We start from the raw sequence: 26,032 nt of genomic DNA, 5'->3' as shown, positions 1-26,032 counted from the left end.
TTACATACTCACCAGACTTGCAGGAACAGAGAAAAATGAAATCCTGAACTTTGCAACCTCTTAACATATCTTATTTGAAGAAATTCACCTTTGCTGAGTGTGGTGACACTTGCCTGCAATTCCAGAAATCAAGAGCCTGAAGTAGGAGGATCCCAAGTCCCAGGGCTGTGTAGTAATGTTCTTACTGCAAAGGAGGAGAAGGAGGAGGGGGATGGGGGTAGCAAGACAGAGGGAGGGCTCATCAGGAAAAGACACATACCATGCCTGAGGGACCTTCCGCATACACACTGTGGCACATGCGTGCTCGAATGCATTCACATGTACACAATGAAGAGAAAAGAAGTTGCAATTTAAAGTTTCTAATCTTGGGCCTGGAGAAGATGGCTCAGAGGTTAAGAGCACTTGCCTTTCTTCCAGGGGACTTAGATCAATCCTCAGCACCCGTGTTACGTGGCTCCCAACCTCCTCTAGTTCCAGCTTCAGGGGGTTCAACCCTCTGGCCTCTGAGAGATCATCTGTACCTGTGCACAGATGCATCTACACATGATTAAAAAATAACAAGCCTTTCCTGCTTTCTGTCTTGGAAGAAGCGGGACAGGAGAAGATACTGACCCTCTTTCTAGCCAAGGATGACCTGGCTAGTTTCTGATGCTCTTGCCTCTCCTAGTGGGTATGGGAGTTACTAGTTTATGTGGTGTTGAGAATTGAGCCTAGGGCTTTATACATGCCAGATAGAAATCCTAACGACTGGCCTACGTTGACTGACCTATGTCGATGGCCATTGTCGTCTTCTATTTCTAATACATGTAAGCCCCCAGCATCCCACAAGCAGGCAGCAGCCTTGCCAGCCTGCTCTGCTGGCCCCGGCTTCCCAGTCTTTGTTGTGTACAACCTCTAACCCCCGGCACTGTCCAGCACTGTGACCTTTAGGTGTTGCCACAGGACTGTGGTGATTCTGGCTCCATTAGCTGTGCTTTTATTAGGGCTGCTTTATACTGTGGTCATCCCTGAGGAGAGAACTGGAGCCACCACAACATCCTCAGTACCAGTGGCAGCCTGAGCTCTGCAGGCTCTCAGAGCTTCTCATGCACGTGAGAGGTTGGGGAAGTACATCCACAGGCTGTCCAGCCTGGCCCCTCCCCTTGGCTGCTGTGGCTCTCTTGGTATTTAAGAGGCTTAAGAGTGTTCTCTCTGCGGGGTGTTCCTTTTCCGTGGAGCACAACCCTCCGCGCCATCATCTCTTCTTGCCCACAGCATTTCTGTTACAGTCTGGCTGTCTTCCCCATGTTGCTTGTGAATCCGTGGTCCCCTCGTGTTGAAGCATTGCGCAGGCATTAGCTCATTAGGAGTAAATACCCATTTGCTCAAGTCAATCCTCTGTTTTTACAATGATCACAGCTGGGATTCCACCAAACTGGCAATTCCTTTAGGCTGCGAGCCTAACAGCTTGAGAGCCAGTGAGCTAGTGAGGCATTGTGCCAGTGGGTGAGATCATCCTGGCAAGGCTGGCTTCCTGAAGCTCAGTGTTGGTTGGCTATGCTTCTCAGTCTGCAGTCCCCACAGCGTGTTTCCTGTTGCCTGAGATGAGCTGGCCCTGGCCTGGCTCTCTTGGGGGTGCTAACAGCAAGGGCATGGCTGCCATCTTCTGGAGACTTTCAGGCCTCTCTGGCATTGCCCAAGCTATTCATGTTTCTGTCTAGGCCAGTGCGAATGCTGTAGGATGGGATAGGTCATTATGTTGTCATTAGCGTGTGTCAGGGGGTAGAGCCTGTGGAGATCCCATGTTCAGGAATAAGGATGCTAAAACTTGTGTTAAGAAACATGAAATGGGAGCCCTAAGGCAGTAAACTTACTCAGCCGTGTTTGTCTAGCATGTCAGTAGCAGATATGAGATTGGAATGTGCACCAGAGACCCTTTAGTTCAAAGTTCTTCAACAAGGGCTACCAAGATAGAGCAGGTAAAGGCACTCGCTAAGCAAGCCTGTTCCCTGAGGCCTGTGCCTGGAGCCCTCATGAAGATGGAGGAGATGACTGATCACAGCATTGGCCTCTGGCCTCTGTAATGCTGTGGTTCTCCCCCATGTATCCACTATACTGACTTTTTATATGATTACTGTAAGTGTAATGGTCACCATTTCTCAGTATTCTCTTTCTGCGGAGACAGCAAATGGGCTATCAGTCCTGTAGAGGGAGCAGTGGCTCCTTATAGTGGAGACCCAAGATGGAGTTTCTTCTGAGTGGAGCAGGCCTGGCCTTCACCCCTCACTCAGGACTTAGGAAGCCCCACGCCTGACCCTGAAAGTAAGGAAGAGCTTTTTATCAAGTAAGACAATTCCAGCTTTGGTCTCTTCTGTGGCCCAAATCCTCTGTTTTTATTACATCTGGCCAGCTGAACTTAGGAGCGAGCTATCACTCACAGTTTTGGAAATGGTCACTGTTCTTTAGTTTTACATAGAGGTGCAAATCACTGTGGCATGGATTTTTTAGGTTTTCCAGGCTTGCACAAAGGAGCAGGATTTCAGCACTGACAGTCTGCCCTGCCAGACTCCGGGCTTTCTACTTTTTGTAAACAATTCTACCTTGTTTCCCATTTTCCCACCAAGTAGCTCGTACAATCCCCTGGGATTGCCTGCGGATACAGTCACCAGTGTTTGATTTCTAAGGTTCTGAAAGAGGACTGGGAGGGCCACAGTGGGGCTATGTCTGCCTCTGCCCCATCTCAGTGACAGGGTGAATTTGGACTTGGCTCTCTAGGTCCCTACTTCACCCTCAGATACCCAAACTACTTTATCACTTATTCACCGATTGCACAAATGTGGTTTGTGCCTTCTGGCTAACAGTGACACCATTAGTCACCACCAACCTGAAGACGCTGCACTTCTTCACAGCACTGTAAGGGTCTTACGGGTTCTTGTGGTTTTTATGCATTTTACTTTTGTGCATTTTAGGAGGCTTCATGCTTTGCTGCTACTTTAGTTTAGGTTTAGTTTAGTTTAGTTTTGACACCAGGTCTTGTGTTCTCCCTCATCAGTGCTGGCCTTACAGCTGAGCAGCAGCACACACACCTGGTAGAAGAAGGCCTTTTACAACGTTTATCATCACCTTAGCCAGTTCTAGAGAGCTCACTTTTATTATACAGGTCCAGCTTTCTGTCTGGGTCCATATTCGTTCTACCTTAACATTTCATGACTCATACTTACTGATAATAAATTTACTTATTATTTCAAAAAGGTCTTCATTTACTCTTACCTTGTAGGAAATTATTTTTACTGACTCTAAAATCTGGATTTCTCCTCCTGCCCCGATGTTAAGATATTATCTAGTGCGTGCTTTCTGATCAGAAGTTGTTGTTGTTGTTGTTTTAATTTCTTAACCTTTTGTAAAAGATCTATTGATTTATTTAATGTGTGTGAGTGTTCTGCCTGGCCTTCGGTGTCAGGCCCTGTGTGATCCCTCCATCATGTGTAGAGGGTGTGCTTTCTGAGGTTCTTAATGGCTCTGTGTTTTATGATTTTTGGAAAAGTCTTGGTTATCCCGTGTTTTAATTCTTGCAGTGCTGGGAGCAAACCCAGGGCTTTGCATATGCTGAGCAAGTGCTCCTCTCTCATTTCGGAGACTGAGTAGTGGTTAGGCCGCTCATGTGCTCTGTTCTGCTTTGCCACCCCACCCCTTCAATTGGGATTGTTTATATTCAGTTAGTTTCAACTTTTGTTTTACCAAGAATTAATTTTTTTCTGCATGTGTGAGCATTTTGCTTGCATGTTTAAATATGTATAGTATGTGAGCACCCCATACCCAGAGACCAGAGAGGGTGCTAGATCCCCTGGATCTGGTGGGTTTGAGCCACTGCGTTGGGTGCTAGCAGCCAGACTCAGGTCCGTCCGATGTAAGAATTTCAGTGCTTCCTCTGAAGCTCTGAGCCATCTTCTCAGCCCTCTAGTTTAAGTTTTGATCCTTCATCCTAGTTGTGTCAAGTCTGAGAAGCCTGGCCAGAAGAATCATCCCATTTCTCGTTACTGTTTGTTTATTTCTAGAAACTGCATTTGACTCTTCTTTATAATTTCCAACTCACTCCTGAAATTTACCATCTGTCCGTGGGTAGTGTACAGATTTTCCACTATAGCTTTAACATCCTAATTATAGCTATGCATCACATTAATCGTTGCTATTTTAAATAGTCAGTGATCATCTCCAATCCTAGTTCTGTTATTTTGCCTCTTTACAGTATGCGTTTTTGTTTGTTTCTTAATGCATGTGCATATGTCTTATAATTGTATAGTGAATACTAGCTAGATACCACATGTAGGACCACAGAAACTGACTGAAATAAGTAACATTTACTCCTGGAGTAGATGTACCTGTCCTGCTTTTGGGCCCCCGAGCAAGGCTGCAGTCTGTTGTTGCTATGATTGCCTTCATTGGCTGCTGGCTTTGTGTTTTCTCCAGATGAGGCTTTGCTCAGCCTCTTCGAGCTCTTTTCTATGCTTTCAGCCTTTCAGGCTCTCCCTGCTTGCTCCTCTTTCCTGCAGCAGACTCGGCTATGCTTATTTTGCTAGTGGGTACTTGCTGGCTGTCCTGGGGCAGAGTTAAGTGTGGCTTTCTTCTATTGATTAAGGAAAGCTCTATGACCCTGCATCTCCGGTACAGCTTTCTTAGTGACCCCGTCCCTCCCTAGTAGTAGGTTTCCTGCTTTTTCTTATATCAAAAAGTCTTCCTTTTTCCTTGCCCTGTATCCTGGAGGCAGCAAGGTTTGCTGCCTGACCCCAAAACTGGAGGTTTTGTCCCTTAGGAATGAAGGGTCCAGATGAGCTTCACATCTTTTAAGCTCTCCCTCCTCCCGAGGCCTGTGTTCTTTACACTCCTCCTAGCCCTGCCTCTAGTCTTTCTCCTAGAGTGCCTATGGAGACTTGAGAAGAACAGCCAGGGAGTGAGTACAAACTGCTTTTGTGTCCAAGACTCAAAGGATTCTACACTCTTTGTTCTAGAACATACATCTGCCTAAAAATAGTTGCTGGTTCGTTTTGTTTTATTTTGTGGCCACTGAGCCTTCTCTTAAGTCTGTATGGCAGCAGCACTACTCATGGTGACTAGTCTGTCTCTTCTCAACTGCATACCTCCCAGCAGCATGTTGGTGACTTGAAATCAGCCATAGTAGTGATATCCCCACAGTATATAAAGCACATTGGGGCTTTTCCCACAGGAGCCAGTTGTTGAGTTTGCCAGAATACTCTTTGGAGAAACTCCGGAAGGTTGACTATAGAGTTTGGTGCCTTTTGTGAGTGGCTCGGCCTCTCGGGTAGGTTGGGCTCAGCAGGGTTAGAGTGGTGTGCTAAGAATGCTCTGCTGCAGGACAGTCCTGGGCTGTGTGGGAATCTAACCCTGGTAGACCTTCTCTGCCAGGGGTGGTGTGAGTTTATGTTCCTGCCTTCTCCTCCCTCCTTTCTTCAGACCGAAGCCAGGACAGCACAGCTGTGGCACTGTCAGACTCCAGCTCAACACAGGACTTCTTTAATGAGCCCACAAGTTTGCTGGAGGGTTCTCGAAAGCTCTTTCCAGAGAAGAGGCCATCTGGGCTCAGTGCTCAAGCAGGACCAAGTGGTAAAGACCTTCCAGGGCCCACAGAAGAAAGAGGTAAGAAGCCTAACTTGCTAGATTGGGCCAGCTTTGATTGCCTGGGGCAGTCCAGGAAGACCCGAGACTCTGGGTCCTGGAGAAGCCTTGACTCGGCTTAGCTTCCATCTTAATGCTTCTGCTTTCCCCCCAGATTGTTCCTCGTCTCTGGGCCTCTGTTTGCCCTGTAGGAGAGGAGTGGTCCAGCGCCAAACCCCAGCAGTTGTGATGAGGATTAAATAAGGCAGCTTTTGAAGATGCTCTGTGACACTCATCACACAGTGATGACACATTTCCCTGTTTGGGAAAGCCATGTTCACAATGTCAGTGTAGTATGTCGGCCCCCCGCCTTCGTGAATGAATGGTTATCAGAAAAAGGCTTGGGATTCTGAATGTCACAAATATGTTTTTCTTTTAGTCTGAATCATATCAGACTTCTTGGGAAATCTGCCTTTTTTGGGCAGAGAGCACTGATTTAAGCCTGGGATATGCCCAGCTCCCTTGGGATCCCTGGGTCTCCTGTGTGGCAATCTACAGAACCTCACTTCTAAGTTTGTAGTGTGATTAGAGGCAGGCTGAGGCATCCCTGCTGCCACTCCTAGACTGTGGCTAGTTAGCTGTAGATTCTGAAAGCTTCCATTTCTGTTTTGTGTGTGGTGTGTGTATGAGTGGGTGTGTGATGTGCTGGTGTGAATGTGCATGGCACACACGTGGAGATCAGAGGACAGGTCTTCACCTTCAGCCTTGTCTGAGCAGGGTCTTTTTGTTGCTTGCTGCTGTCCCTCAGGCTAGCTGGCCTGTGGGTTTTCATAGATTCTCCTGTGTCCACCTCCTATCTTGCCACAGGAGCTTTGGGATACAGATGTGTGTACTGCTGTGTCCAGCTTTACTTGGGTTTAGGGAACCCGAGTTCAGGTCCTCATGCTTGCACAGCAAGTCCCTTCCTCATTAGACTCTTCCCCAAGAGTTTTCCCATTCTTGGTAAAGCCATGTATATGTGTATTTGCCAGACAGTCCAGTCCCACATTCAGATGTCCCAGGCCAAACAACACTGCCTTCTCAGACGCCTGAGTAGGGAAGCACCAGGGCCTTTCCTGTTTCCTGGACAAAGAACCTAAGACTGAGAAAGGGTGAGGAGGTTAGCCTTAGTCACTGCTCTCTCTTGCCTTCTGGGTGGGCTGGATGGGGGATAGCCTGCATCCTCTGGGGGCTTGGACGTAATCTATGCAAGTTAGAGGCTCACTTGTGACTGTGGTAGTGGGGCCAAAGCCATTGGGAGGAGGATAGGACTCTTATCAGATAGATTTACTGTGCCTGGTCCCCATCAAGAGACAGGTTAAAGCTGGTTATGGTGGTGCATGCCTATAATCCCTGCACTTAAGAAGCAGAAGAAGGTGGATTTTTGTGAGTTTGAAGCCAGCCAGGACTATACAGTGGGACTCTGTCTTAAAGAATAACAAGGGAATGGGGTTAAGGTTAAAGCCAAGTGTGGTGGTACATCCCTGTAACCAGCGCTCAGCAGTCTGAGGTGGGTGGGTCACAGGTTTGATAGCAGAGTGAGCATCCGAGTACATTTTATCTCTGAAAACCAGAAATTAAAAAGAAATGCAGTCACTGCCTTACTTTGTGGGCAGTCATTGTGCTGACCCCCTTCCTGTTGGTTATATTCTGTAATGGATATAAATATACTGTAGGAAATTTGGGGTAGAAAGGAGACAGGTAACATACCCCGCACATTCCAATACAGCATTGCTAGTTTTTCTCTTAGACAAGTGAGACTCTTGATTGATGTTCTGTGGCCCGCCAAGCAGCGAACTGTTTGCAACTGGCCCTGTATTCATCAGTCTTACTTACCTCTTTCCTTGCCATGGCCGAGGCGCCTGACAGGGCTAACTTAAGGGAAGAAGAGTGTCTTTCACGTCACACAGTTTGAGGGGATATGGTCTACAGAAGGTAGAGCTCTGTCCTTCGCAGTGGAAGCTATGGCAGAATAGGGACCTGGCTGTCACTCTAAAAGGTCTCTGTACCCAGCATGCCTCCAGCGAGGCCCTGCATCTTAAAGCTTCTACAGCTTCCTGAAATGGCTGTGAAGCAAGTGTTCAAATGACGAATGGGGTACGTTTCCCCTCCAGCCTCTTTGCATCATGTGTGAGACAGGGCCCTTCTAAACTGAGGAGTGTCCTAGCATCCTGCCTCTCTTACTCAGTGCATTGCTGGCCATTGGTGAGGAATGTTAGGATAGAACCAGAGGCTATTACAGTGGCTAGCAGGCTTAAAATGACATGTTCTGTCTCTGTCCCTCCCTACTCCCAGCCTAGCTTAGGTGAGTTCTCTGCCTCTGTGCTGTCCTTTTAGGCCACAACTAGCTCTCAGCCTCCCTGAGAAAGCCTGAGCTGCAGGCCAGTGCCCACTGAAATGCAGGCCCATTCTCTGGTCAGCCCTGACACCAACCTGCTTCTTCCTCCAGTCGATGCATGCCGTGGACTCCAGCCCTTGCTCAGATATTTGGTGCCCACTGAAGAGCAGGTCCACCAGGCAGTGGGTACTGATGGGAGCGGGGTCTGCTTTCCCGATCCTGCCTAGCCCTGAACTGAGGGAGGAAGGAGCGAGGGAGGGAGGGGGGAGAACACAAGTACTTATAATTTCAGTACTTAAACACAGGCTCCCTCTGTAGTATGTAAACTCAAAAGTAGAAATTGTCAGTAACCAGTGTAGCCCATGCAGGGAACTCTTAAGACCTGCCATAGTGTGGCCACACATGGCCTACTTTCTAGTTGATAGTGGCATTATCTGTGGTTGACAGGTCTGTGTCTGGTGATCAGCTGTGTCCCCTCCACCTTTCCCAGGAAACCACTAGATAGAGCCAGTTTACCATGGTAGGCTGACATGCTTCCTAGAACTCCCACGCTTGCTAGCCTCAGTGCCTGTACCAGAAGCATTCTAAACTAGTTCTTGCTATAAAGACCTAGTTTAGGCTGAGTGAAAGTGTGTATTTTTCTCACCTTTGGGTGGGAGGACCGTGTCATACCATCTTCATGCTGCTGGTATTGGGTCATTCCTTGACATCCTAGCTGGGAAGCACCATGAGGACTTACAGCCATTTCTGACCCTCTGCAGCGATCTGTGAGGAGGCCCAGTTAGCAGAGGGAGTGGATGTTTGGGTGAGGCAGCTCGCCTCATCTTTCCTAGAGGTGGACCTCTTGGGCCACCCAGAAGTCTGAGCAGCTGAGCTGTAGCTGTCAGAGATCACCATTGTCTTTGGTCCTTCAGATGTGTGCACTGAACTGGATTAAAACCTCACTCTGCCTGCTTTCTGTCAACACTGTTCCTGAGACTTTATGTCTGAGCATTTAGTGTCATCTCTGACTCCTGACGCCTGATCCCTGACCTAGGCCAAGGGCTGGATCATCCTCTGATTCCCTTGCCTTCCCATTGGGCTCATAGCCACTGTTCCCACTGCTTGTGTTGAGCCACATTTGGAACACAAAAACTTGATGTGCTTGTGAGCAAGATGATGGTAACCCTGGCAAGATGGGTGCCAGCTTGAAATTAGGGGTCCAGAGCGCATCCTTAGCCACAAGAGAGGAGATGACAGCACAATAGCACGTCAGCAAAGACCCTTTAGGACCTCTGACCCTTATCCAGTCCACTTCAGATGCTGGGGTGGGAGCTGGGGTAATATCCTTAGCACTGCAAAACAAGAACAGCCCTACTAAGCTCTAGAACAGGCCCCTACAAAGCTCTGGGCTCCAGGGCAGGAAACAGTCCTTTACAAATTCTACCTTAGGTGAGAAGGCTCAAGAGAGGAAACACTGAGTGGAGTGCTGAGGTCTGTGAGCGAGTGAGTCAGCAGGCAAGGCAGAGGTCAGCACATGTCCAACTGCAGTGGCAGTGGAAAGGAGGTGTCCTGGGGAGCTGGGATAGCAGGGACCTGATGGGTACAGAGAGAGACTGCTCAATTCTTTCCTTGACACAGAAGTACAACTGCCAGCCTTGCCACATACCTGAGGTCTGCCTAGTTATGCTGGTACTTGCTGTGAAGATAACTTGGAGTCTTGGTCCTTGATTTTGCCAAATTAGGTTTCAGCTATTGTTTGGCTTCCCTCATATTAGCAGGAGGGCTGCTGAGGCTTCACTCACAGTACACTATACCTTCTGAATAGGTAATACTGGCTCCTCCAGACAAGCTGTGTAGGATATGCCAAACGCAAGATACCGCAAGGCAATGGGCCAAAAGCCACCCAATCTCCTGCTCCCTGGGCCAGAGAGCCTCCTCCATGGACAGCCAACTAGGCTGTGCCTTAGAAGGGATGGTATGAGGTCATTCAGCTCTGCCATCTTGAGGCTGATCCTGGGCTCCCCCATGCTGCCTGAGGAGCAGGGTTGACTGTTTAGGTGTTGGACTTCTCAAGTAAGGGCTATACATAAACACTTGGCACACCTGCAGCAGTCCCAGAGAGGAGTGTCAGGTAGACTCTAGGCTGAGGTACTTGCTACCAGTAGAACAGGTATTTCACTTGCCCGAGCTGCTTGACTAGCAGTGGTGATATCGCCTCCCCTCTGTGGGCTGCTTTCTTGTGTTCCTAGACCATCCCGAATAGCACCTATGCCACCACTCACTAGGTAGGAGCCAGAGCCCAGCTTGGAGCTCCTCCTCTGGCACCTCTGGGCCCTCTGCTGGAAGCCAGCTGGCGCCTCCTGTTTGTTGGGACAGGAGCCTATGTGACCACAGCCAGTAGGCAGAGCCAGTGCTAGTGCGGGGCCCTGTATCTCCCATTGCTGGGTTCAGTGCCCATCAAGCACGGGCATCAACCCAGCTGTCCCTGTCACCTTACTGAGGTGTTCCATTATTTGTGATAGACTGTTGCATAAAAAAGAGCTCAAAACCAAGTGACTTTCTCTTCCTTCTTAATTGTAGGAAAAACGGAAGAGTCCTTGGAGAGCACAGAGGCCTTCCGGGTTGTAGAACAAAGTGTCCAGAAGCCTGTGGCAGACTCCTCAGCCTCTGCTTACATCCCCAGCAAGCCCGCAGCATCCACACCTCCTTTGTGGGATGGGAAGAAGAGGGGTGATTCCCTAGGGGAGCCAGTGGCTTTTCCCCAGGGGCTGCCAGCAGGTGCTGAGGAGCAGCGCCAGTTCCTTACAGAGCAGTGCATCTCCTCCTTCTGCCTGTGCTTGAGCCGCTTCCCACAGCACTACAAGAGTCTCTACCGGCTGGCCTTCCTCTACACCTACAGCAAGACTCACCGGGTAAGAAGGGCCCTGGAGAAGGACGTTGGTATGATGAGCAGCTCACGGGCAGAACCAAAACAGATTGGAACTTGGGTAACTCATCTGGGAGAGATGGGAAGAAGAGCTACAGAGCCAGAGGCAGTCCAAAGTGTGGTCCAGTGTTCCTTGGAACAGAGGCCTCTTTGCTGTCGCCTGCCCTGGGCTCCCCTCATAGGTACAGCTGCCAGATCCACCCTTGAAGCCCCTGCTTCCCAGATGTTGGGTGCTGAGAGCCTCCCTCAGCTCTTTTGGAAAGCAACAGCTGTGCCCTAGTTGTCGGTGTTCCCAGGGGCTTTCCGGGCAGACCCTTTCTTCTGGCTTTTAACACTGGTGGAAGGACCAGAGTAACCTTCTTTTCCATAAGTCACTCCTTATTCAAGAGGTAATGGGGAGAGGTCCCCTGCCCCTGGTGCCTGTTCCTTCAGAGGTATGCTCAGGTTAAAAATATACACACGAGCAAGCAGAAGAGCTCTGTTGTGACCAGCATGACAGAGGCTAGCAGGATGCAGAGCAGTGGAGTGCTGCAGCAGCTCTGTGGAGGCTGGGATCTGTAGTGTGAGGGCAGCAGGTAAGGCCTGAGGGAGGAAAGGAAAGGCAGCCAGCCCACCCCAGCAGCCCCAGAGAGGGCTGTGTGGTGAGAGCCAGCGAGAGCGAGCGGGACCATGTGAGCAGGGTGGTTTCTCCAGTCTAGCTGTGAGACCTGCCTTTACGTGACTCCTGAGTCACTGCTGCCCCTGTTCTGGGCCCCACCACATTCTGCATGATTGAAGAACCAAGTAGGGAGAATAGTTGTCCAGGGAAACAGACCCTGGCTTGGCACTGGTTATTCCTCGTCCCTGCAGTGACTGACGTGTTCATGTAGCTTAGACAGTTTTCTAAAAGCACAGTAGGTGAAGTTAACCTCAGCAGACCTGTGGAGGGAGAAGATCATTACTGTCAGTCTCTGTAAATCAAACTACAGTAGACTGGCTTGCCTAGCTGCTCTTGGCCGGTGCTGCTGACCCCATTCAGAAAAGCTGGGCTCACTCACTACCTGGCCTACTTTCGGCAGTGAGTCTTACCTCTATGCACCAGACTTCTGTACACGGGGGCCTAGCTGTTGTCTTTACTGCTTTAGTCACTTCTGGTAACCCTTTTCTCTGTGAGGAGCAGCAGAGCTTGGGTACAGAGCCTCTCAAGTCCTGGTAGGAGATTGTAGTCATCAGCCTTCCATAGTCCCCTCACTGCTGGCCAGCCTGCTGCCCATGCTCGGCTCAGACAGTTTGTGTTCTCACATGCCTTCCCTAACAAAGACTGAGACAGCATGTGGGGTGCAGAATGGTTGGCATGCATTGTTCCCCAGGGAAGGAAAGAGGAAGAGGGTGCATGTGGGTCGGAGAAGAGTGAGTTGTCATACAGACCCCACCAAGCTTTTATGTCCTGCTAAAGGCTTTCTTTCCGTCCTAAGGATGCCAGCATGTGGAGTGTTTAGCATGCACCAGGTGTTGTTGAATAATGTCGTCCCCTTCATTGGATGAGAGCTGTTCAATAGATATTTCAAAGTCGTGTTTGTGTCAGATGTAAGTAAATACAGGCAGGGTCAGAGGTGCACTCCTGCTGTCCGCACCATGGAGAGGTAGATGCAGGAGCATTACAAGATCAAGGCTAGCCTTAGTTACAGAGAGTTTGAGTTTGAGGCCAGAGAGAAGCAGAAGAATGAGGAAGGAAAGAAGATTCAGAAGAGGGGAGAGAAGGGGAGGGGGAGGAGAGAATCCTAATTCCAAACTCTAAAGTCAGAAGCCCTCTCAGGGCTGATACTACTTCTGACTCCTGGGGACAGATAATGTTAATTTGGGGGCTTTGGTTGTAGGCCTTATTACTTTGCATCTGGGAACCTGGGCTTCTGGTTTACCAGGGCTGAGTAATGGAGCCAGGTGTGAGTGAGGCCCTGTGGTTTTGCCCGGGACTCAGTTAACTCCATTGTCCTTCACTGCTAAGTGTATCCCGCTTTGTGTGGTATTCTCCTTTGTACTCTTCCCACAATCGTCCCTGGGTCATTTGGGTCTTTCTGTAGTGGATCATGCAATGGATCCAGTCAACCCAGCCATATCCATTAGTTTCTGCTGGCTCTTTTCTTGGCCAAATTTTAGATTGGGTTTCTTGATTTGTGGAAATGCCATGCTGGCCACGATTCTGAGAGATCTCCTCTGGAGCAGACACTCACTTCTCAATGTTAGACATCCTGTGGAGACCATACTGTAGAGAGCCAGGTGTACATTGAATGCTTCTAGGATGACTGGTATGCTCTGGATCCTGACCATGTCCCTGGGCTGCCTCTGCTGTTGGGGGAGCTTTGTGAGCTTCATCGACAGGCCTTTGCTGAACACCAGTTGCCACCTACAACCTGAATGATAGATTAGCACCAGGCTCTGCGGAGTGTTTGAATTAATACCTTCCTGCTGCTGAGGGCCTAGCCTCTGTTAGAGGACAAGTCTTAGGTGCCCGCTCTGCTGGTTCTTCCATGATGGAACACAATTCACTGTAGCTGACTAATTCAGGGACATTGACTGACAAGCACTGACCTCTCTCCACACATGGCTGTTTGGTAACAAACACTTTCTAATGTGTGTATTTGACATCAATCTGGTTTTTAAATTGTTCTATCTATCTATCTATTGGTTGGTTGTTGTTTAAATTTTCCCTACAGGCTTAGCAGTGATATATTCCTGTTGCTGTTGTGTGGCTTGGTGGCCTACTGGAATGTCAGGTGTCTGACTACTTTGGCATCCAACAGGCAAAGCTTCTCTGGGTTGGACAGTTAGCTGCTGTTGACCCCTTCAATCTTTGACATGTCCCTTTAGGTGTAGTCGTTGGCACCCTAGGTACAGACCCAGGCGCTGTGGCTGGACACTCTTGGAGGCTCAGTATAGTTTTGTTGAAGGAAACTGGTGGTGATGCACAGAATTATTGTGATAATGGCAGTGGGTGGACAATGGCTGTCCTTTCCTCTTAGCTAGACCCATCTCCCTTATTTGCATCTCTGTAGCTCCTGCCCATCGCACACGCTGCAGCAAGACCTTCTGGCCATGCAGTGGTGGCGCACGCCTTTAGTCCCAGCACTTGGGTGGCAGAAGCAGGTGGATTTCTGAGTTCGAGGCCAGCCAGGGCTACACAGAGAAACCCTGTCTCAAAAAACCAAAAACCAAGGCCTTCTGAGGACTGTGCCCGGAACAGAGTTGCCAAGGCCTAGGATCTCCTGAGGGATCCTTGATGCTTGTGTGCGACTGTCCTCCCATCCAAGACTGATTGTGCTGTATGAGGAAGGTGAGGGAAAGCTTCTGATGTGCCATACTGTGGGCCCAAGAGCCTAAGCCTTAGGCCCTTAGCTAGGGATGATCACTTGTGTAGACAGCCACAGTGGCTCTCATGTCCAGGGTCACACTTTTCACCAGGATGTCAGGTCCAGAGCTGTCAGTCTGTACTCATAGAAACCTCCCCCAGCCCGTGGGAAAAGCCCAGGAGAAAAGGGCATGCTCTATATGGATCTTACCATTTGGGCTCTTACCCTCATCCTTAGGGGTCTGAATGAAGGAGGACATATGACTACCTTTGCCCCGTTGTCCTGGAGCTGAGATCCTTCAGTTTTTTGCTATAACTACTCTAAGCAGTCCAGTGCAGAGCAGCTGATCAGAGTGGACCCTGGAGCCAAGCAGCCAAATAAAAAAACAAAGTTGGTGCTATACACGTCCCAGTTTCAAGTGTAATAAAAGTCTATAGATAATAATGGTGTGGGATGTTCTTCAGTCTTTAAAAGAAAGGTAGTCCAGTACCAATGTGAATGAACCTTATGTAGTGAAACAAGCTAACCACAGCTGATTCTTCAGCCCTAGCTGACCAGTGTCACCAGTATCGATTGTCCCAGCACAGCAAGGGTGTTACTTCAGTGGTCCTGTCTCCTGATAACTACAGCCAGTTCATCAGCCCTGCTGATCAAAACACATACTCTGAATACAGAAATATCACACAGAGGGTACCAGTAGGGTCTTTGCTTCCTTCTACACCCTCAGGAACCTGGCCTGCAGTGTCTGTATTGCTCTCAATGTTGTGTTCCAAGAGCCCACAGTCCAGCCCACTGAGCTCTAAGCATACAACTTTTCTAGCCCTAAGTTTCAGACTCTTCCACAGTCCTCCCCCAAACCAGGTCAGGTCTGCCATAGCAGTTCTATACTCTGGTATTAATTTCTGCCTTACTAGGGTTTATTTCAGCCTACAACTCTTAGGTCACAATCCAACACTGAGCGAAGTCAGAACAGGAACTGACGAGAAGCCATGGAGGGCCATATGTCTAGTGATAGCGCTGTGCACAGTGAGCTGGGCCCTCCCACAGCAGCAGATTAAGAAAATGTCCCCACAGACTTACCTACAGGCAATTTAATGAAGGCATTTTTGCAACTGTGATTTTTCTTCCTAAATAGCTTTAGCTTGTGTCAGTTGGGGTAGGGGGAGGGAGAGAGTACACAGATTTGATTGCTTTTTCAACATGGAAATCTTTTGGGGTGATTTGGACTGGAGAACAGCGTCTCAACCTGTAACTCAGTATGGCCTGGAATTTATTACATACATTCTTATTAGATAAGAAGTCTGTAGCTCAGGCTAGCCTCAAACTTGTGACCAGCCTTCTGCCTCAGCCTCCCTAGTACTGAGATTCCAGTGGTCCTTGCTCAGCTTTGGAGTCTGTCTGCCTCCTGTTTTGAAGAGTCCTTTGAACCTTCAGGGGCCAGAGGAGGGAAGGTGTATTGCCCCAGGAAGGCTTCTGTTTTTCCAGTTCTTACTCCCACAAAGGGATAGAGACATACAAGTCTGAAGGGCTTTGAGTAGCAGCATCTGTTACAAACAAGATTCTGTAAGCTTGGGAAATAGAACATTCCCCTTAAATGTCCCATGACCCATGGACTTGACAGGACTGGTTGTGTTTTAATATGTTCCTGTGGTGTGTTTCCTGTGTATCTAAATGGGTTCATTTGATAATCCTCTGTCTACTGAGGTGACCATGTGGTAAGTGTCCGTGTGTTAGGCCCTCTTAAGGAGGTGGGGAATCACATCAAAGCTCTCAAATGTGCCCTTTGGTTATCAAGGAGTTGAAGCACATCTACTAGCAGCTAGTGAAGTCAGGGAGGAATGGAAAGGATAATATGGCTATTTAGACAGAAAGGTCAGAGAAAGCCTTTCAACTAAAGTTGTGAATCAAGCAATGGAGTCCTGAGACCCATGAGGAGGTCAGAGGAAGAGGCTTCCAGGTAGATGGTACAGTTGCACACCCTACTTGACTTCAGATTGGGCCTGGCAGAAACCGATGGGCAGGGAGGAGAGCTGAAGAGCATCTGCTCCCAGGCTCACTGAGGCCCAGCTAGGCAATAGAAGTTTTCAGGACATTGTTGCAAGTGAGGTTAAAGCCATTGTAATGGGGTGTGGAGGGCAGGCATTGTGTAGCCTTAGGTTGGGAGAGACAGGAAGCAGCAGGTGCCCTTGGGAGACTTAGTAGGACCCAAGCACCACTCCTTGAAGGGGCCTGAATGGAGGGTAGGAACAGACTGTGAGGGGGCGTGAGGCAGTACTGTCCAGATCATTCCCCAGAGGCTGGTGACGTCAGAGCTGGCCTTGCCTCTAAGGAGCTATGCTTGGTGACCCCACAGGGCACAGAGTCAGGGAGACTGTCTCTTCCATTGAATAATTTCCCCAGGAATAATGGGAGGGTTGTCTTTTATTTTTCCCCATTCTCAGAGATAGGCTCTTGCTAGGGAGCTGGGCTGCCCTGGAGCCTCTTGCCTCGGCCCTTCTGAGTGCTGGAATGAGGTTTCAGGTGTGCGCCCCATCTGACACTGGCGATGCCTTTTGTCTTTGCACATACTGTAATGCATGACTTCAGGCCTGCGTCTGCCCTTCATTAAGACCGCTTTACTGTCCACACCATGTTTCCTTGGGTGAGTGGGCCACTGTATTTCACCAGTTGTTTTTCTAAATAGGGAGATGTTTATCACTTTTTTTTTTAATGATTAAAAAAGGTTAATTGATTTTTTAAGTCTGCCAGCTCTAGGATTTGGCTGCATTCTTGTCTTGTGACTTCCATCCCAGGAAGTTCTTGATGAGTATAGAGCAGCGGTTCTCAACCTGTGGGTCGCAACCCCTATGGGAGTCACATATCAGATATTTATGTTATAGTTCATAACAAATAAGCAAAATTACCGTGATGAAGTAGCAATGAAGTAATTTTATGGTCGGGGATCACCACAACATGAGGAACTGCATTAAAGGGTCACAGCATTAGGAAGATTGAGAACCACTGATGTAGAGAGAGAAACCCTTTATTACTGGGTGACTCTTCAAACAGATGTGCCCTGGCTTTGTGACTCTTCCTACCTCCAGCATCCCTTACCAGCTGGAGGCAGCCATTCCAGCTCTAGCCCCTCTCCTGGCCCATGGAGCCTGGTCCTTCAGAGGCTCCCTCCAGTTGTCTGAATGCTTAGGAAACAGAGCAGGTTGTTTTCCCAGGCTGTAGAGTATGTTCCTCAGTGAAGATCTCTTCCAGCTCTGATTTGTTCATGTGTCCTGGAAGCCATGAGTTACTTCTTAGCTGGTCAGGTGAAGTGTTGAGTCCAGCTGGGACTCATAGCTGCCCTCCTGGAAGCTGTCACACAGGCTGAGCAGCAGGTCACTGCAGTCCAAATGGCACTACTTCCACACCTCTGATGGCTATCTTTACCTACAGGACTCTTATGAGCCCAGCTTTTCCTGGGGGACCACTGTCACTGGTTTTCGGCCCAGTGAAAGTGACACAGGCACAACAGGACATCATCTAGGTCAGCTACACAGCAGTGGTGTGTGGGGTCTGAGGCCAGGGCTCCCTTATAGCTAGGACTGGGCACCGCAGGTGCTCTGAAGGTAAAGTAACCCCACTCCCCTCCCTTCTGCTCGCTGCATGTGCAGGTTAGAAGGTCCAGGTAGGGATGGAGGCTGCCCCACCCAAGGCTTCAGTTCCTATGCAAGAGGGGGAGTCTCAGGGTCCTGGTAACTGTGGCAGCCAGCCTGGTGTCTATTGTATTGGAGTGACAGGAGTTTGGAACAAGTTAGCAGACAAACTCAGCAGTTGAGATCAGGCCAAGAGTATAAGACTGTCTGGCTTGACTGGCACTGGTCTTGTGGGTAGCTGAGGCAGCCACCTCAGCTTCTTCTTGCTTTCAGACTACACCAGAGTCTCCTAGTTGTTTATTCTGGGCACGTGAGGAGCCTGCTTCCCTCCCTCCAGTTTCTGCTTCTTCCTGCCATTGCACCTCAGACTGTTGAGTTGGCCGAGGCCCAGTGCCTTCCATTTCCTGAAAGCCCCAGATCCACTTGTCTTTCATCCTCCTCACAGACAGCTGCCTCTTGCTGGTTCTGGGAGCTTGCGTAAGCTCTGGAACTTTCCTTGGCCTCAGTTTTCTTGCTGTAAAATGGGAGTTTTGTAGCTCAGAAGGCATTAGGGTGCAGTGCTCACCCTGCAGACGACGTGCTCACCTGCTCTGACCGTGAAAGCACCACATTCCACCTGCAGGAAAGCAAGAGGCCACCCGTCTCTAGCCTCCCTGGGGTGCCACCAGCCAAATCTCCTGACAGTTTCCTGAGCCCTTTGAGCTCCCATCTGGGCCTCAGATGTAAATTAGCTGGGAGCCCCCAGGAGCCTCTGTCCTTTTGTGCTTGGCCGTGAGTGAGTTCATGCCTGTCTTTGGCATCCTGAACAACTGGAGAATGTGCTTTCCACAGAGCGCAGAGCCTCGTCCAAGCTCAGTTTGGCAGGCAGTGTTTTCTGAATTCTTCCCAGGCATTGGGAAACTTCTCCTGCTGCCCCTTTGTGAGTCAGGAAGGAGTGCGGATGGATCCTCATCTAACAGCCTAGCAAGGCAGCCACCACCACCACCCCCACCACCCCCGTACCAGCACTGCTCTCTCCCTTCCCCAGCCAAAAAGGATGTCTTTTCACCTTGATTTTCTTTTTCTTTTCTTTTTTTTTGTTTTTGTTTTTGTTTTTGTTTTTGGCTTGTGAGACAGGGTCTCTCTGTGTAGGCCTGGCTGTCCTGGAATTCACTTTGTAGACCAGGCTGGCCTTGAACTCAGAAATCCGCCTGCCTCTGCCTCCCGAGTGCTGGGATTAAAGGCGTGCGCCACCGCATCCGGCTTCACCTTGGTTTTCTTAAGGAGGTGGTGGCCACTGTGAAGATGCTTCTTGAGCCCTGAACTGTCTCCTTCCCACCTCAGGTCATCAGGACACTGCCGACAAGTCCCTTAGTGTCACAGTGCTGTGGTAACCTTTTCCAGGCCTGTGCAGCACTGAGCTGGTCCATGTCCTGGGTTTCCTGGGGTTTGACTCACCTCAGGGGGAGTCTACTCAGGCCGGGCAGAGTGCTTCTCTGCTTCACAGGGGGCCACACCTCGCTCTTGTGTGAACAAACTGGACTCTTGCCATAGTCCATTCATGGTGCAAGCCATAGCCCAGATGTCAGCTTTGTGCCCAGCTTCCGGAAATCAGGGGGAGTACAGGAGGAATTAGGATTACAGGTGGGGGTTTAGATATGGTTCAGGATTAGAATTCCAGCCTTGTATGACCAAGGTCCTGGGTTTGACTCCCAGCCCTGCAAAAATAAATTACTGATTTAAATAAATTTTTTAAAAATCTCCAGGAATGGTAGTGCATGCCTGTAGTGCCAGTGCTTGCTCAGCAAATATCAGCAAGAAGACCAAGAGGTTAGGCCACCCTGGGTAACTTAGTGAGTTTCTCAAAATTAACGAGGGAAAAAAACGTCTAGGCTACACCTCGGTGGGAGAGAAAGGGCTGGGCCGTGGGCTGTACTTCAGTGGTAGCATGTTTGCCTGCTGTGTGCAAGCCCCAGTACTGCACAGAAACAAAATTCCCTGAGACCCCGCAAGTGCGCGCCTGTCTTATGCTCTGTGTCGTTCTCTGTGAATGTCTGCCTATGACTGGTTGGGCCAGGCATGGGGCCTAACCGCCTGGCCTAAGCGTCTCCCCAAGAAGAGCCTGACTGAGTTGTCACGAAGACCCAGGCTTCATGACTGAGCATTGTGTGTGTGTCTCGAGCTTCATTCCTAGGCTCCTGTACCCCCTGACAGCTTTGATGGGCGAGCTAGGCTACTCTTGGTTTTTATTCCTTCCCTTTAACTGTGCAGGGCCTATCCTGGCTCTGCTCTGCTCTGTTTCTTTGTGGCTACCCCTTCCTCTTCAAGCCTGAGGTAATGGCAGCAGCAGCGGAAGCGGGGGGGGGGGGGGGGGGGGTGGGGGGGGCAGTAGGAGCTCAGGAAGGGTGAAGGACCCTTGGACCCGAAGGTGCCTTCCCACTCCCTGTACCTTTCAGGAGGCTACAAGTAGCAATAAGATGCTCCACTGCCAAGAGAGCCTGGGCCCCACTGTGACTAAAGCCCAGCCCCTGAGGCAGCTCTACCACAGTGCATAGGAAGTAAGGATTCCTGGTAAATGAGTAGGGTTTGTTTGTATACGAGGCCAATAGGGGTTCCAGGAAATGCGGGCACTGAGTCTGCACCCCAGTATTTTAGGGTTGGGCAAGGTGAGAGGTCTCTATGCCCACTGCCTTATGTAATCTGAGGCCACATTCCTAAGTCAGCTATGGTGAACAACCACAAAAATCATTTCCAAAAACGCATCCCACAGCACAGTGCTTAGAGCTCTTGTCCAAAGCCTCCTGGAGCAGTAGGATCAATGTCTGCAGAGCTATTGTTCACCACAATTTTTGCCAGTGCAGCCATGAAGAAGGGACCACCTGCCTTCCCATGGGCACCCTGAGCAGCCCACACACTCACTTCCAACCTACTTCTTGTTTCCCCAGAACCTCCAGTGGGCCCGTGATGTGTTGCTAGGCAGCAGTATCCCATGGCAACAGCTGCAGCACATGCCGGCACAGGGGCTCTTCTGCGAGAGGAACAAGACCAATTTCTTCAACGTGAGTACTTTGCCCTGTTGATTTCCGAGGCTGCTTGCTGCCACTGCGTCTCACTAGAGACACACCCTGGTCAGGTGTTTGCATCACCCTCAGAGGGCAGACGGGCAGACTGACAAGAGAATCAAAACTGATAAGGGGCTGTGATTACTGAGTGACTTGTAGCGAGTCACTACTTCCTCTGGCACTAGGGAGAGGCATGGATGAGCTCTGTGTGTCCTCTAGAGCCCTGGGTGTTCAGGGGCATAATGGGCAAGCAGAGGGCTTGAGGCTAAAGCTCTGGAACAGGCCACGTCGTCCCTCATGTGATCTTGGGCACCAAGAAGCTTCTCACTAAGGCTAACTCTCCTGCTCGAGAACTAAGTTTTCCCAAGGCTGGGCCTTCAGTGCCCTTCCAACTAGCCTTGCCATTCCACTGACGGGAGAGCAGCATTTGTGAGTGAGACGTCACCCACCTTCTAGGGCTGCTCCTGTTTGCCTCCTCAGCAGCAGCCAGCCCAGCCTTTCCACACGCATTCTGCCCTACCCAAGACCATCTCTCCTCTTTACCACCAGTCTAGTTCTCCATCCTCTCTCTGCACCCCTGAGCCTGGCTGGTCCCACCTGGATAGCCTTGGCATGTCACGTGACCCTCTTAGCTTTGGTTTCTTTTTACCCTGATTTCTTGATATTCAGAGAGAAATGTAAGGACAGGGTTTGCCTACAAAGGTACTGTCTGGCAGGAGGGCTGTGGTAGAGCCATCTCCTTAGGGTGCAGATCTGCCAGGACTTTCACTGAGAGCTAGCCAAGGGGTAAGAGTGCCCAATTCCATGGCTTGTCCTTTCTCCCAGCCTGTAAGTTTGGGGTCTGTACCTCAACTAAAATTCCTGTCTGGGGCACTCAAATCTAGAACACAGTACTTACCTGTGCTCTGAATATTGTTTATCGGCAGGCCGTAGATGTCATTGCTAATCAGACTTCATGGTACTAACAAATTTGCTGTGAAAAAGAGCACCCGCATACCCCTGTGCCCAGCCCATAGCCCTGCTGCACACCATGGGTGGGTCTTTGTTCCGTGTATGTCCTTCCAGAAGGCCTTTCATAAGCCAGTGTGCATATCTATACGTGAGGTATAGAAGCACATACAATCCTACAATTCTGCCCTTAGGCATGCGCCCCCCCCCCTTTAAATTTGTTTTCTCTCTATACCATCTCTGTATTTTAATATTCTTACTATTTATCATTTATTGTAGTACTGATGATCAAAGCCAGGGCCTCGCTCAGGCTGAGCTAAGGTTGTGCCTGGGAAGGAGTCTTGCTGTACAGCCGAGACTGGCCTCTAACTTGCGGTCCTGCTGCCTCAGCCCATGGGTTGATAGTTTCTTGAGTCAGGGCCTCTAGCTTAGGCTGCTCTCAGACTCACTGAGTATGCAAAGATGACCTTTAAGTTCAGATGCTCCTGCCTCGACCTCCCCAAGTGCTGGGATTCTGGGCATTCATTGCCATGCCTGCCTTTGATCATTCTTTTTATAGCTGTGCAGTATTCAGGTGGATGACCATCGTTACCCACTGGCAGATGTTTCAGTTATTCCCAGTCTTCTGTTACTACAAACAGCACTCCCGATATTTACTATTGTATATTTGTAAGGGTAGGGGGAGCCCATTTATAAGATAAAGCCTAGAAATTGAATTCCTGCTTAGGTTAAAATATTTGTGATACTTTAAAAGTATCAGTAGATACCACTGTGAGATCTGCCCACACCCACACCCTCACCCTTACACACTCTGAGATCTGCCCACACCCACACCCTCACCTTTACACACTCTGAGATTTACCCCCACACACACACCCTTACACACTCTTGCGATCTGCCCACACCCTCACCCTTACACACATGCTTTTTTTCTCAAGACTTCATGAGTTGATCAATGTTGTTAACATTTTCAGACCTCTTAGTTTTAAAGTATTTATGTGTATATGTGGGTACATGTGTGGGGACACATGTGCCATAGTATGCATGCCATGACTTGTGACTATAAGTCAGGACAGCACTGCGGAGCCAGTTCTTTGCTTCCTCCTTTGTATTGGGTTCTAGGGACCAAGTTCAGTTACTAAGCTTACACGGCAAGTGCTGTCTTGGTAACCATCTTGATGGTTCTAATTTTGGGGTGGATTGGGGAACAGGATTTGGTTGGAATGTAGTTCATTCTGGCCTCAAACTCATGATCCTCTCACTTCAGCTTCCTGAGTGAATATTTGCATTTTAGTCCAGGGAGTAGGATCGGGTAAACCTCTTACCATGCTTCATTCCCCGTGAGTGAGATTATGTATTTGTCCAAGTTGTTTTTCTGTAGTGCTGGGTATTGAACCTAGGACCTCACACATGTAAGGAGGCACATCACCGCCCGTCTGTGTCTCTCCCTAGTCCAACAGTTTTAGCTTTTTTTTTTTTTTTTAATTAGGTATTTTCCTCAATTACATTTCCAATGCTATCCAAAAAGTCCCCAATACACTCCCCCCCCCACAGTTTTAGCTTTTAATACAGTTTTTGCTCATGTTGGTTGTTCTACTGGATTACCAGTTCTATTATTGATCTAGAAGATCGCTAGAATATTAATTAGTAGGCCCTTTCGCAAACCTGTTTTTCTGCAGTTGAGTTTAGTGTTTTGAGCTCTCTGGTTACTCATCTCATAGAGTGGAGCTCTGGTACCTGACTTGAGAGTAACTAGGCTCCAGGTGTGATGTGTGCCGGTGACCTCTGCTTGGAGGGCTGGCAGGATTGTCTGGGCGGGGGCTACATAGGGACACTCGGCTTACACAGTGCCCTTCTCTCAACTGCTTTCCAGGATTCCGTAACTTTGTAGGACTCTTTAACCCTGCAGGTCTCAGGCTGCAAAAGCCAGTAACATTAGGTTATGCTAGCTGTAAAATGCAGCTTTGTGTTGGTCCGCAGCACAGCTTCTGTGTGCTGGCCTTGAGGATGTATTTCCCAGAAGATGCTGCCTCAGTGATTCTGGTCTCTTTTTAATCACAGGTGGCTTTTCAGCCCCAGCTAACCAATGTTGATTTTCTCAGTAAAGCAAAAGAGAGAACCAGTTGAAAATCGTGCTCTGACCTCCACATAGCTTCAAAGCATGTGCACACTTATATTCACACACACACACACACTCATGTGCCTACTCCCACAACACTACTTTTAATGGGAGAAGGGTCTCTCTTCCATGAAGCTGAGGCAGGACTAGACCGGCGCTCCTGGGTTGGAACTTCTGCAGCATTGGCTAGCAGCCAGCTGAAGCCTCTTGTTTCCTCGCCCTTTTCTACCCAGAGCACCACGCTAGTCTGTGTCTGTCCAAGTGGAGATGGAGTTCATGGGCGCTCTGGGCACTGATGAGCTCCCTTCTGCAGGTCTAGAGGAACTGACAGAAGGCGTAGCTGTGGACTGGGCTAGGGGACAGGCTGACGCTGGGCCTGCAAGCAAACCAGGGCCAGGCCAGGAGTGGTTCAAAGTGGAGCCAGGAGAGGGGCTGTCTTTGCCTGGAGAGAGGGGTTCAGGGAAGCACATGCCATATCAGCTGACAGGTGATGCTGGGGGCCTACCCACGCCCAGGAGCTATGGTGGTGTTCTGGGGACCCAGATGCTCCCTGCACTCTCTGCACAAGCGTGTTCATCTCTGGGCGGGCGGGTGAGCAGGCCTTGTGTGGGCTGAAACCAAGCTGTTTTGTCCAGGGTGAGCATCTCTCCCTATCTTGTAGTTGATTCTGAAGCGTTCCCATAGTAACAGAGCCAGAGATGGCTCTTTCATCTTCCCAAAAAAATGTTTGCTTATTTTAGCAGTCTGGGTCGTCCCCCACCCCACCCCCCGTTTTAACCCAGTTTCAAGCCCTTCTGAAAGAAGCAGAGGGTACTGCAGGTGGGCAGCAGATATGTTCCTGCCCAAGGCATTGAGAAAAAAACCTAGATTTGGGGCTCAATTCCTGGCCATTCTACACCTTTGACTTCACACAGGCCCAAGTGTGATGATCCCAACAGGTAGATTCATGAGTGTCCCCAACACTTAGAACTTAACACAACTCATCCTTAGGACTAGAGATTGACCCACATGGAGCCACAAGGTCTCTTGGATCCCAAATGTCCTCTACAGATGCCAGAGGCCATAGCTGGTTTCAGAAGGGACAGGATTGAAGTGGGGGTAGTGGACACCTTGACTCCCACATGTCTTGAGGTCTTCTAGAAGCTTAAGGCCCACCTTGGCTCCAGAAGAACAGACTAGAGCAGACTTGTGACTGGCCATGCACATCAGCCCCTTCTGCATGGCCTGGGCTGAGAGTGGGTGCTGGTCACTGAGGCGCTTGCTCACTCTCTTGGCTACAGCTGCACCATGCGCCACCATCTGCCTTAAGCTCCAGCTCTTCTGTCGTGCCCCTTTCCCAGATGTGTGTTGTACACCATGCATGGTACAGTAGCTGCCTCACCTGTGCAGGAGTCTCCAGGACAAATGCCTGGAGGCCAGGGAGTAATCCCTTTACCTCTAATGCTTTCATATACTGCCAAAGGGCCCAGCACTGGGTCAGATTCTTTCCTACAGAATGACCTGCCCTTCCCAGCCTTCTGTCATAGATGACTTCCATTTGGGCCCATCTATAGGGTGTGGTGACGAATTTAGATTGTTTTCAGTCTGTTTGTAGGTGACTGGGAAAGCTGAACCCCTTCCCACACCTAGTTCCTTTCATCGACCTCGGCTCTGGGTTCACTCACTCCTACTAGGCGGCCACCACAGAGGCCCAGGTGGGTCTTTTGTCTTGACTGAGGCTTAAACCATTGGAAGGGATGGGCATTGTGAGCTGTCTTTGTTTCTTTAGTGTCTGTGCTGTGTGTTATTCCAAACCTTAGTTCCTAGTGCCTCAAAGGTCTTGCTGTGGTTGAAAGGGAAGAAAGGGCCTCTGCTGGTGGGCCATCTGCCAAAGACCCCCCAACGGGCCATTCTTGGCAGGTCTACTCAAACTTCCGCCAGTTGCTTCTGTGGCCTTGGGGGAGTCACCTTCCCCTATCAATGGAATAGATACACTCTTTCCAGGCCACACTTCAGGCAGGGCTCTCCTTCCATAGAGCTATCTGGGTAGATGTTCGCAGAGCCAGGAGGGAACAGTCTGTGGGACCCAGTAAACCTGAAAGAACATTACTATTACACT

At 49.6% G+C, this 26,032-nt stretch overlaps 1 protein-coding gene across 3 annotated transcripts in view; it reads left to right on the top strand.

The window, feature by feature from the left end:
* Positions 1 to 26,032, top strand: part of Cabin1 (calcineurin binding protein 1) — a 116,204-nt gene that overhangs the window by 57,441 nt on the left and 32,731 nt on the right. For all 3 annotated transcript variants that reach the window (XM_021173767.1, XM_029482190.1, XM_021173768.2), the window contains exons 27-29: positions 5,449 to 5,631; positions 10,529 to 10,860; positions 20,751 to 20,864. In XM_021173767.1, coding sequence (XP_021029426.1) covers positions 5,449 to 5,631; positions 10,529 to 10,860; positions 20,751 to 20,864 — 629 coding nt within the window. The remainder of the gene's footprint in view (positions 1 to 5,448; positions 5,632 to 10,528; positions 10,861 to 20,750; positions 20,865 to 26,032) is intronic.

The sequence above is a fragment of the Mus caroli genome, chromosome 10 (genome assembly GCF_900094665.2).
Source record: "Mus caroli chromosome 10, CAROLI_EIJ_v1.1, whole genome shotgun sequence".
Lineage (NCBI taxonomy): Eukaryota > Metazoa > Chordata > Mammalia > Rodentia > Muridae > Mus > Mus caroli.
This window is presented reverse-complemented; position numbering and strand designations above follow the sequence as displayed.